This window comes from Falco biarmicus, chromosome 5 (assembly GCF_023638135.1).
Source record: "Falco biarmicus isolate bFalBia1 chromosome 5, bFalBia1.pri, whole genome shotgun sequence".
Lineage (NCBI taxonomy): Eukaryota > Metazoa > Chordata > Aves > Falconiformes > Falconidae > Falco > Falco biarmicus.
Genome location: NC_079292.1, coordinates 44,745,293 through 44,758,265, shown reverse-complemented (window position 1 = coordinate 44,758,265; position 12,973 = coordinate 44,745,293). Strand labels below are relative to the sequence as shown.

The following is a 12,973-nucleotide window of genomic DNA, read 5'->3' as shown; positions in this document are numbered from 1 at the left end:
GCTGGAGAAGTTGACGGTATCATGAAACATAGATATTTCTGAGAAAATATTCACGCTTTAAGGTATTTGAGTTCAACTCTGCTATTCTTAGGTTCTACCTTTTATGTTGTCTGATAAAAAGGCTGCATAGCTGAAGATTGCACAAATGTTTTCAAATAATCATAATAAAAAATTCTAAGCTTTTGTACGTTCAGCCTAGATAGCTGGCACATAAAAAAAATAAAGCGTTCTCCAGACATAATTCCTAAGAAATGTCCTCTTGAGTGTAACAGCATCCTGGGCTGTGCCACCAAGAGCATGGAAAGTTGCTTAAGGGAAGCAATCATCTACTGCGCAGCACTGGTTAGACACTGCCTGTTGGGATCCTCCATACGAGACCAATACTGATGAACTGAAGTGAGTTCAGCAGGAGGGTCTCATGTTGTTTGTGAGCAGGAGCTCCTGCCCTGGGAGGTCAGGCAGAGGCAGTGGGACCTCTTCAGGCTGGAGAAGAAGCAGTTTTGAGGGAAGCCTGTACCTTGTACCTACACGAAGATCAGTAACATCAGTAGTGCATGGTGGGATAATGGGAGACAATGGGTATAAATTGAAATAAGAGAAGATCCATCTGGATATTAAAAAAAAAAAAAAAATTGAGGACAGCCGGACACTGGAATAGGCTTTCCAGAGTGACTGTGTGGTCTCCATAACTGAAGGTTTTCAAGACCTGACTGGCTAAAGCTCTGAGCAAGCTCATCTTGCCTTACAGCTGACCCTGCTTCGAGCAGGAGGTTAGATTTAGAGGCCTTTTGAGGTCCCTTTCAATGTGAATGAATGATTCTGTGAATGATCAATGCAGATTTTCTACAAGGCAAATACTGGTGCAATAAAGATTTAATTAGTCTCCGAGTTGGATCTTATCCAGCATATTCCTAGTGATTTTCCAGCTGCATTTTTGAAAAGCTTTGGATGGTATAGAGCAGTGGTAAACCATGTTTACCCTCTGGGATAAGCAGAAGAGGTGGATAAGGCTGAGAAAAAAACTAGTTGCACTTGGGAAATTTTGTTTCTGATTTGACCATTACAGGGCATTCTGACTCAAATATCTGACCAGCTGGGGGTGAGAGAGCGGAGAGCAACATATGTAACACTTTTACTTCTTTGCTTTTCCCATCTTCCACATCTCTAACTGCAGAAATATGTTTGTTACATTTCCTATGAAGCTGTATCTTGGAAAAAAATATCAAAAGCATGGGAAGTTTGGTTTTTCATAAACCTCTCATGTGTGAATTGCCAAGTTTGCTCAGAGATTATCCATAATGGACCTACTGTCAAATAGGAATGTTTCAAAAAGCAATTTCTCTTTCAGTGGGATCTTATGCCCTTTTCTATTCTGAAATAAGTACTAATACCACGGAGAATTTTTATCAGCTGCAGCATTTAACACTCTGCAGTAGATGGCAAAACAGAATTCTGAAAATGAAATTTACCTTGCTGGAAGTTCCAGGATTCTTAAAAGACTGCTAAAATCAGTGTACTGTAGTTGAGAGATTTTGATAGAATTAAGTAGGACAAATGTCCCCTGGGATCATCTTCCTCTCTATGAAAAAGAATATTGGTTGAACACAAGCGTGGCAATGTTGACATTTGTTTAGCAGGAATTGATGCCAACGTACTATGCATCTAATTTCAGTGCTATGATAAATGGGTTTTATTGCTTGTATTTCTCTGTGTACTGGGATATACAATATCATTCTTCCACATGACAATCAATCTTCTGTTTTGTATTGAGTTTTTAGTATTTTTTTTGGATGATAAGTAAATTACCACTCTTCACTAGTCTCTCTTTTTTTTTTTTAATTGATATGGCTGAGACTTAGAAACAAAGTATTTCATCATTTGTATCTCGAGAAAGGTTACATATGGAAATAAAATCAAGATGATATCTGTTTTGCTGTAGTGTTGTTCAACATATCTGTCATATGTGTTTTCTTACAGTGAAAGATTTTTTTTAAGACTGAATAGAAATGGTTTGCCAAAATGTCCAGAAAAGCCTGAAAGACACTGTTCTCTCTTTGTGGTGAGTTCTTGCTGTTCTCAATCGTTATTGTGCTGGGTATTGAAAATCAAGTTGAATTAAATTGTTATTCTGTGGTTGACTCAGAACTACTCCCTAAGCTTGTATGTACAGTGTTCTGATCATCAATTCTAAAGGCTGGTTGAGGTGTATTGCTGAACTCCCAAACTGAATGTTTTCTGGCAGTATGCAGGCACTCATATAAGCATCCGCATGGGCATATATGCCAGTCTTTCTCCCTGAAACAAGGACCAGTTAGCTTTCCTCCTTGTGCTTTTTACACCCAAAACATTGTTTGTGTAATGCTGCCTGTACTTTCAGAATATTTGGAATTGCACAAACATATCACTGCTGTTTAAGGCATGCAGTGAGTATCTTATGTCTGTCCACTGATTTTGATGCAGTATGGCATATTCTAGCCTGCCATATTTTAGGACAGTTGTTTTGAGTATATGACCACCAATTTAAAGTGTGAAAAGCGATAATTTGTTAATGCTGTATAAATGAACTCCCTGTTCATTAATCACTTTCACTGTCAGTGAAAGCGGTGTGTAAAGATCTCTTTAAGTGTCACATTTTAATCAGGAGTCAGAAATAATGAGGTTCTGTTTTTACACAGGATTTGGGTAGCAGTGAACTCAGGAAGGACATCTATATCACTGTGCACATTATCCGAATAGGTAGGTATAATTATCTGTGAGTAGAAATCTTACATTTGTTAAACATATGGCAGTAAATAAATCTGCTTGGGGTCAGCTTTGGGATTTGTTAGATTAGCTAGGCCTTGGAATAAATCTTTTGAAAAGAAAATGGCTGGGTTTTGATGCAAAAATTGCTATGGATTTCTCAGCATCGTTTTGTGTTGTTTTTCAAGTGTACTGCTAACCGAGTTTAGATGCAGGGTATTTTGTTACAGAAAACAAAAGGAAAATGTCAAATATGAACGGTGTTAAGATGATGGAATTGTCATTGGAGAGTCCATTCTTGTTCCAAAGAGTAATTTCAAGCATCCTTTTTTCATAGAAAAACTTGCCTGGAAATTTAGTGTACGTAACTAGTATATTTTATCTGATGTATATGTGAAATTGTTCAGATGAATTTTGTATTCCACCTGAGCCCTTTAAAAAGGGAAAGAGGGAAAGAAGTGGAGAAGGTATCGTAATAATTTTAATCCCTGATGCTATAGATGGGTATCAAGTCCTCTAGAACAAAGTGGAAGAGAAGTGTACACTTGTGTTAGGTATTTCAAGAAGTTACCTTTTGGCTTACAGATGTGAAACAGTAATCTTTGGGTCTGCTTCTGAACTCTTTAGATACACTGTTTTCTCTGTAAACTGTCTCTGTTGTTGCATCGGTGAAGCCCTAAGTATTACTTTTCTTCCTATTTTTTGAAAATATTTTGGTTTGAAATACAGTTGCTTTAACTTGTACTGAGTTTGGAAACAACTTGTTATAAAGTAAACACTAATTTACAGCTTTGAGGAATAGTTTTTCCTTGCATTTTTGTGCTGCTGTAGTGTTTCATCAGAATTTCAGAATGCCGTGTTTTGCTTTTATTAGCAAGCATTGGAAAAAGGCATAATGAGCTGATATAATGGAAGTATATTTTGTAAGAATAAATGCTTTAAATAAGGGGTAAAAATTTTCCTATTGTATTGTTTTAAAATCTCAGTCAAGTTTGTAAATGAACCATTGAAAGATTAAAAAGTGGAAATAAGATTTATATGCTGCATAGTGTGAAAATGAACGATTACTCTTCTAGCCCTGCGATGCATAGAAATATTTGGAGGAGGCATTGCCCTGCAGTGACTGCAACCATAGGCTTTTCTTGTCACAATTTAAGGCTTCGTGGGAAAGATACATAGCTACCAGCGTACAATTGAATAAAATGGTTAGAAAGAGGCCAGTTTCAAATGCCAGGAATGCAGCAAGAAGATTGATCAATTGTATTTAAATCAAATACAAAAGGCTAGGAAAAATATTTTTTTCAGATCTGTTTTCCTTGGCTGTCTTCTTTCTTTCCTTATCATAAATTCTGCTGCCCTTTGTCATCTTTCCTCCCCATGTTTCATCTCTACTTGATTTTTCTGCAGCTGGCTGCTTATTCCCTTGCTAACCAGTTGCCTATTTGGAAACAGCGTTTGACTACTAAACTGTAATGGCTCAATCAAAACACCTTCTGTATAAATCACAGGTAGCAACAACCACAGTAAAAGAATTCTTAGTGGACAGCAAATATTGAACGCTCTGTCATGTCTGAACTCTAAATTTAATTTGATGGTGTCATGAATGCTATTTCTGAGTATCAGAAAGTGTTGTTTGAGTGGGTGTCATGAGAGGATGAGCAGTACCTCTGGTCTAAGACCTTTCAAGATCACTCATATTTAGTGGACTTCCTCTCCTGTTTGTTACCCTAAGGTAGTCTAAAGATGGACCAGATTTACAATGAGTACACTTGGCGTAGTCTACTTAGACCTGTCACCATAGTGAGCTGGATTACCCTCTGCCTCCCTTCTGTGCTTTTAAGAGAGACAGTTCCATGGATTATGCATCAAAAATATATTTTTGTTTGGCAGGACGAATGGGAGCTGGAGAGAAGAAAAATGCCTGCAACGTACAATACAGAAGACCCTTTGGCTGTGCAGTCCTTAGCATTGCAGATTTGTTGGCAGGAGATTCAAAGGATGACCTCGTCTTAAAAGTATACATGTAAGGAATGGTTTTTTCTTAATTTTTAGAAGTTTCTTACAGTCAGTGTGCATCAGAAGCAGTGGTGTTAAATGCAGTGCAAGCAAATAGCTGTAGCTCCATTCTGCAAAAAAAGTGTAGTAGCTAATTTTTTTTTGTTAGTTTGGAAATTTTTGCTAGTTCTACAGATGTGTTTATAAAGTGGCATAATATTAAAGATAAAGGTTACATCCTTTTAGTTTTCTGTATGTTTCAGTGCATTTTGCATCCTTGTAAGAGCTTCTGGAGCTCTCTTTTTATAGCATCATGAAGTGCTCTTAGGATTTATTTAAATGCTGTGCTGCCTAGGCAGCTAGTGGAAGTATTTTATAACTACAGAAAAAAGCAGTCAGAGTATCTGTTTGTGAATTGAAGCAGTTATATAGATTTTAAAATGATTGGTTAATTAAATAGTGGATTTTGGCTGATAGTAATTGAAAAAGTTCAATTTTCTAGTTATAGCAACACAGTGTATGTAATTTCCTGCTTACCTTGAACACTATAGTGAGAACACTTCTGTGGAGTGGTCTGTTCTAAGTATATAAACCTGGGACACATCATGCACATGAGGAAGTTCTGTCATTCACGGGGTTAGCACTCAAATCTTGAAGGCATGGAATTCTTTCAGGCAGCCTTTCTCTTCTCCTCTGTATCCCTCTGTGCTGAATTATAGCTGCTGGCATCAGTGCTGCAGAAAAGCAATTTAGTGTGGCAGTGGATGTGTGGGCTGGCTCTTATTTAGACTCCCAAGACACCAAAGTCAGAGAAGTGTTTGTTGTTGGCTAACAAATTGTTAGATTTATCTGCCTATTATATTTTTTTTAATCTTGCCTGTTTATTTTAAAATAACAAAAGCAATGGAAGAAGAAATGCTGCTCAAAACCAGATTTGATGCTAAGACTAAATCCAGTCTACACCATGAAAAGTGGTGATTAGAACATGGTCAATTTTTTCTTATGGAAAAGCAACTATTTTCTAAATGTATACTGAAACTTAATTTGTTCTTTCATCAAGTACCTCCTGAAGATCACGTCCTGTTTTAAATAAATCTGAAATGTGCAGCACCAATTTTTCTGTCTGCTAAGACCAACTCTGTGTCCTGCGTCTCTTCTTGAGTGTCACAAGATAGATTTCTGTGTGGTTTAGTGCTGAAGGATAGATCTATACAGATGATGAACTTGGTCACGGCTGAGTTCCTGAGTATAATTGCTTATCTCTTTCTCCCACCCTTTGCCACATGAAGCAGGTATTTCCATGGTGCCCTTTTCAAATGGTAAGAACACTCTAACCCTTTCCATTGAGACACAGGCAGTTTTGTGGGGCTTTATTAGCTCCTGTTGTATTACTAGTTTCATGAACAAAAGAGGATTTGTGTAGGGATTTGGTGAAGCCAATCTGAAAAACGTGTGTTCCTATTTCAGAGTTAAGAAAATTATCATTTTTCTAGGTGCAACACAGAGAGTGACTGGTATCAGATACATGAAAATATTATTAAAAAGCTGAATGCACGTTACAACTTGACAGGCTCCAATGCAGGTGAGTAAGTTGCCACATTCTGTTTGCATTCTTAGGGTTTCCTTTAGTTTGCAAATGAAGTGGCTCTATTTTAAGAAGGATCAATGTCTAAGAAATAAATATTCTTTTCACATAGAGGAAAATATTTCTATTGGATGAAAATGTATGATATTGCTGTTCATGTGCACATTTAAGAAAAAAGTCACTGATTTTCTTCAAGGAACTATGTAATTAAACTTCTGGTTTGTGCTGAGGAGCTACAGTTTGCTGTAGAGTTCTGTTCACATGTGGGGCTGGTCAAATCATTGATTCACGTTGCTTCACATTTCTGCTTCACATTTTCATCAGGAATAAAATTTCCCATTGACATTATATATTAAACTTAAGAAAAAGAAAAATGGGAACTACCTGTGCGACCTGCATTCCCACTGGTAGCTCTGCATTCCAGCTGAGCAAGATACAGAGTTGATAATTAAAGACTTAACAAGAGTCTTCACCAGTCAGCTATATGTTGATATAACTGCCATCAAAATAAATTTGGATGTGAGACGTAAGAAATGGGAGACAACTGACCTTTGTTATTGCAAGATGGTGGATTTTTGGAGATGTTGAATTTGTACGTTTTTTCTTGGGTTGTTTTTAATACCAACTTGTTACCTTTTCCTGAATGCTGTCATCTAGGGATGCAGTCAAACTTGAAATATGAAGCAGAAGCTTAAGAGTCTATTGTTCTTGTATTCAAATATTTTCTTGTCCCTGTGAAACACTGATTAGTTGAAATATGACTATAGAAAAATCTCGTATAAACTCATTTTTCAGGCTGTAGTGTAATTGTAATCCCTTCCATGTAGTAGATTTCATGCTTCTTTAACTTGATTTCAAGCATAATGATTATCTTGAAAATGTATGTTCAACAGTCTTTAGCAGATAACCAAGAAGCACATAAAAGCTCATGTTATTTCTCAGGACTGAAGTTATATATTTAACCATTTCTAATCCTGTTATTTTGTCCTATAGAATCTAGCCACATATACATATATTTAAGGTTTAGAATATCATGCACGTTGTTGGACAATAAATATAAAAATCATGTAGTGAAAATACAAGATCACATTACTGAGTAAGTATAATGTTGGCTGGCTTAAATATGTTAACCGTATTCTTGAAGGACAACATACTCTTGGTCATTCTGACTGTCCGTGCAACACCTGCTTATTCTGTGTTACATTGCTTATCCTGTTATATTCTCATGAAGCTAGAATCCACAGTTAAGCACGCAGTTGTCCTAGGAGACATTGGATAAATCTGAATACTCTCAATTATATGAATATTTGACATGATTTTTTTTCCAGGTTACAGGGTGCTAGAAACTTAAAGCTAGCAAATTGAAGATCAGTTACATTTTGAAAAGGGCTATCAGGGGAGGGAGGCGAAGGGAAGAGCAGCACAGAATTCCAGTAGCACATGTGGAAGTTGGAGAGGGAAAGAGGAAGTGAGCCATAACACCACTTTGAATGCTGAGCAACTGAAAGATAAACTATGAAAGGTTATTTACGGCAGACGTGTGAAATTTGTTCCTCTGCTCTTGCTTAGCAACCTGAAAAAGCACTTAAAAGGCTTTTGCAATATGTTCAGATACTTCTGCTGACACCTCATGGAAAATATCGTTGTTACACTACTTTTATTTTGCCTTTGCTGTCTTTCTGTAATGAATGGCTGGTTCTAAAGTCTCATTAGCCTTGTCTGCCACCTTATAGTTGTCAAAAAAGGAGAAAGTCTTGCATTACAGGAGATATAGGTGAGTTTTCTCTCTTAGAAAGCATTGTAAGTATGAGCCGAATGTAGGAAAACTTGAATTTTTTGTTTATATCATACTTGCCCTTTTCAAATCACATTAACAAAACTTGAGAAAGGAAACACAGTAAACAAACAACTGCAAAGGTGCTTCAGGCCATTGTCCTCTAGGCTTGTTCCATCTTCAGATTCTGTCCTATACAGTTTCTTTCAGCTCAGGAGATTTTCACACTAAGTCTTTCGTTTCCACAAATTATCTCCTTGGGCTGAAAGAGTTTATCAGATATTTCATTATAATCCTCAGAAAAAAGAATTCTTTCAGTTTTCTGGGGAAGATTAAAAAGGAACCTGAAATGTACTCAGTGTCTTGCCTGTAAAATGCATATTGCCAGACTAAGCATTCGTGTCTAATATTAAACCCCCACTCCCCCCAAAAGTATTGTTTCTACTTCAACTCATGACAGTTCTTCAGTACAGAATCCTCTTGTGTCTTATTCTCAGCTTGTGTCTAAAAAAAAAAATATCAAATAAAGGCAAATAACCATCACTTCTTAATACTGCCCAGAAAGAAGCAGAGGACAGATGTTCATGCCCTTTCTTCTTAGTGGATGCAGGAATGGAAGGACTCAGTCTCATGGATAATTTAACATCGTTTGCTGGAGTGGGAACTGGATTTTTCTGCATGAATTTGCAGCCTAACAGACTAGAATAGCAGGTAGTGGATCAAATTACTGTTCACCACTAGTCTTTGCAGCTGGTACCATGTGTCAGCTTACTGGAAGACACCTGGCTCTGCCTGGTGTAGGAGACCAAACCGTGAATGCAAAGGCCAAATTGTATAGCCTTTGCTGCATTTAGTAGCATTGCTATTTCTTACATTGAGTTTTGTAGTTTTTGTGGAATAAGTACTAGTAGATCTAGATGATTTTGTAATTGTTAAACAAACCAGGTTTCACTAATATCTGGAATGGAGCTGGCTCTAAAAACTATAATATATTTTCTTAGAATTAGAAGCTAGTTACTTTGTTTTAAAATGCAAACATCTGTGAAAAAATTGAGTCAGTGAAATATATACTGCAGATACAGAAAACAGTTACTGGCTTCTCTCTAACCACATAAAATCATCCTTTATCCTCTTGTGGTATATTTTAGATAGTGAAACCTAGACAAAGTCATTGCTTTCATATCAAAGCTTGGGCTTCTGTCAAATGTCAAAATCTCTGTAGGGTTTGCAGTATGGGTCATAATTGCAGATCTTCCTCTTCGGGTGGGACTGTGAGACTGTACTCTGGATCTTTCTTGGGACTAGGATAAATAAGTAGTATTGGGTGTGGGCTGCTTTTCTCTTTAATAAAGCAGGCAGTAACGCACAAAGTGCCTTGTAAACTGTTATTGATCTTGTAATAGCTGCTTCATTTTCTCACAGAATTACTGTGCCATGAGTAAACCTGTTGATTTTAAAATGTTTTGAAGTGTGTTTTACGGCAAAGAGCAAGAGAACAAGGCCAAATCTGGTTTTTATTAAACATGGTTCTGTTAAAAAAAAAAAAAAAAAGTAAAATAACTGAAATCAGAGAATGCTACTTCAATTTTACAGACTTATGCAGTATCATGGGTTTCTTTTTTCTTCTGATTTTCAGTAAGAATTTATCACTTGCAATTTTGTATTCTTGCTTATAGCACTACTTCTTTTCTTTTTTCCCCCAGTTCTTCAGACTTTCAAAAGTTGAAAGGTATGGGGTTTTTTAACATAGCACATGATGATGGAGGGAAGGTCTAGTAATTGGAGCAGGGCTTTATGTCTAGTGATTGGAGAGTCCTTTGGGCTCTGAAGGCAGAGGGTTCTTGTCCACAACAATTATCCACTTACGACTGTGAGCAAGTCACACAGTTAAATATTGATGGTCCTTACTGTAATACCTACTTAAAGGCCATCAGCATCTTCCAAGTACCTCCTTAGGCACCAGGTCTTCCTGTAGGTATCTAAAGCTAAGGTAATTTTCATATCTGCCACTGCTTGAAGTTGAGAACAGGTGGGTAGCTGGACGCACCCAAGGACACCTGCACTGTCAGGATATGAGTGAGCTAGATTTAGCTGCTTGGGCACTAGGCTAAAAAAAATGCTGGAGGTGATTGCCGTGACTCTTGTGCCTATGCTATTTCAGGGAATAGATAAATATTCACTGGGTTTACTACAGAAATTATTTACCCCAGTGTCTGAGACGTTCTTCAAAGACTCTGATTTGGAAAAGGATTTTCAGTCTGTCCCTCATGTCCCAGATGAGCATGCTAAACACTTGGCTTGTCAGACTTCCCTGCAGCAGCTATTCAACTTCGTATACAATCAGGAAATATTTATTATACCATGGGGAAAGTGAAAGTGGCTTTAAAGCCTGCCAAGTAGTGCATGATTTTCCTAAGTGTGATCAGTATTCATGTCCTCTTAGCAAATCCTATAGAGGAGAGTTTTAAACCTTGATCTTGTGTTACATGTAAATATTCTCCCCATTGAGTTAGTGCATTTTTCAACAATTTTTTAAATATTTTTTAATACACTACAGCTTCCCTTTTCTTTGAGAATTTACTTCAGTTTCCTAACATTCTTATATATAAGCTGTTGTGTAAATGCCGATTTAGATTCCCTTATAACAAGTCTTGAAAAGCTGCATGTGCCTGATGCAGTAATTCATGAGAGCTGAGACAAGGATACACGTGCTTTTCAGTTGTTACAGCGAAGGAGGTGAAAATCCTTTCAAATCCTGTAGAGATTAAATAACTGGTGTAAGAAATTATAAATGTATCCAGCTGCTTTGTAGCCTTGGACTCTTGTGTGGATTCCACAAAAATAGCAAATGTAGTGGGAAGGCCTTTTCCTGTGCCATTTATCTTGAAATGCTCTGATGAACTAGGCATGAATGATGTAACCTAATCGCATGCTTACGGAACAGTGTTGTGTATTCTGGGGTGGCAATGCCAAAGAACTTATATTGCAGCTCCCCTGGAAAGACTAATTGATGGGAGGGCCTGAAGCTTTAGAGGAAACACATTCAAAACGGTGGGATTTCTCTTGCCACTCTTGGCTCGAGCATGTTTTCTTCTTTTTTTCTTTTTTTAAAATATGGTGGCAGTGTTAATTTTTTAGCTGTTGTAGAGGGGGGCAGAATACAGCTCCTAAAATTACCTAAATCATATCCTCTTGCATACAGTTGAGGTCACAAAAATAATAAAATCAGAAACTAGTATAGTGTATCTAGTAGATTGCAGGAACGTGAATTTTTGAATACGATGGAGGCAAGACCTGGATTGGCAGGCTGATTTTAAGACAAATGCAGGTTGTGTTTCAATTTGTAAAAGACTGGCTGAAGTCTGTCAGCCACAAACTGTTAACTTCTTTCTTTACGTATGTTCAAAAATCTGTAGGCAGAGGGTCATCCAATGTGATGCTGCCTAACAAAAAGAGACTGGTCAATAATTGAGCAACAGCATAATACCCTGACTGAAGCATGGAGGACTCGAACCCCATATTGTTGACAGATGTTTGCCAAGAATCCCATCATGAGGAAGGAAAAACTGTCATCTTAAGTGGGGAAAGTAATTTCTCAAATCATACAGTAAGTTAGGTTGGAAGGGTTCTCAGGAGGTTATGTGGTCCCACATCAGTTCAAAGAGGAACCAGCTTCAAAGTGGGATCTAATTGTTCAGTGAGGCTGCTTATTCAAAGGCAAACTTCATTACACTGCTATAATTTTAATTAAACCAGACAAAGTAAGTTTCAAAAAGTAAACATCCTTTGGTTTAGGGAGCTATTGTTGCCTCGTATGTATAGTTTTTTTTCCACAGTGTACATGTCAGTTGGCACTAAATCTCAGTCTAGATCAGTGGTCATGTAAGACTCAAAGAAGTCACAAGGTAGATCATCGCAATGCATGGACTCATCTGACAAGACACAGGTTCTGAGACAAGTACGGCAATGGGGACAGTTGGATAGAAAAGGCAGTGCATGCCTTGGGGCAATATATGTCTCCCCATGCCTATTTCCCTGCATTCAACAACTTATTGGCACTCTAATAATGTTTTTTCTCCATGGTTACTGTCAAACACTAAGAAATTAAAAAAAAAAGGTGGAAAACCATATACTTTGTCTATTTCGTCTCCTATTACAAAAAGCAACCTTTGGCTTACAAATTCCTGGATTCAGAGGGGGGAGCCTGTTAGAGTAGTCGTTGACCTTGCAGTGGAGAAACTACAGAGACCCCGTGAAGTGAGATAACTGAGAAACATAATTTTTCCACACTTTTGTAGCTTTTCATCATAATGAAATCAAATACAGCAGGGTATTGGTAGCTCAGTATAAGTTTACAGAGTGCACAGTATTTCTAGAAACAGAGCTGTGGTAACTTAGAATATATTCTAGATACAAGATGTAGTGTGACTGTTTGCATGACACTACCCCAGCAGTTCAGTGTTACCCCACTCACAGTTGCAAGGAGAGCTGCTTCTTGTGAATCAAGTGAGAAATGTCAGATGGGAAACAAACTGTGTATTCCCTGCTGTGAGCAGCTATGGTTTTTAGCCACAAAAAGAAGACACAGGCTCACAATGGAGAACTGAGTGCAGCAATGGCTAGTAGAAGATGAGAAGGAAGGAGAAAAGGAGTACTAACATACTTAACAGAGAAGATAGAACAAAATTAAGTACCTAACTTTTAGGTAGCTCCTGAGCATATGATTAATCACAGAGTAGTTCTCTGGTGTTTGTCTCTTTTCAGCAGTGTTCACAGATCAGTGGTGTTCTGAAATGTATTTTGCATCTACACATCACTAACATTTAAACAGCAAATGCATTTAATTATTTTAGTTCTACAACAATCTGTTAATCTAC

General features: G+C 37.4%; 1 protein-coding gene across 4 annotated transcripts in view; it reads left to right on the top strand.

Moving 5' to 3' along the window:
• The window catches only part of DOCK4 (dedicator of cytokinesis 4), a 256,460-nt gene that overhangs the window by 122,989 nt on the left and 120,498 nt on the right, over positions 1 to 12,973 (top strand). For all 4 annotated transcript variants that reach the window (XM_056338944.1, XM_056338946.1, XM_056338943.1 and 1 more), the window contains exons 9-12: positions 1,978 to 2,059; positions 2,676 to 2,736; positions 4,633 to 4,765; positions 6,231 to 6,319. In XM_056338944.1, coding sequence (XP_056194919.1) covers positions 1,978 to 2,059; positions 2,676 to 2,736; positions 4,633 to 4,765; positions 6,231 to 6,319 — 365 coding nt within the window. The remainder of the gene's footprint in view (positions 1 to 1,977; positions 2,060 to 2,675; positions 2,737 to 4,632; positions 4,766 to 6,230; positions 6,320 to 12,973) is intronic.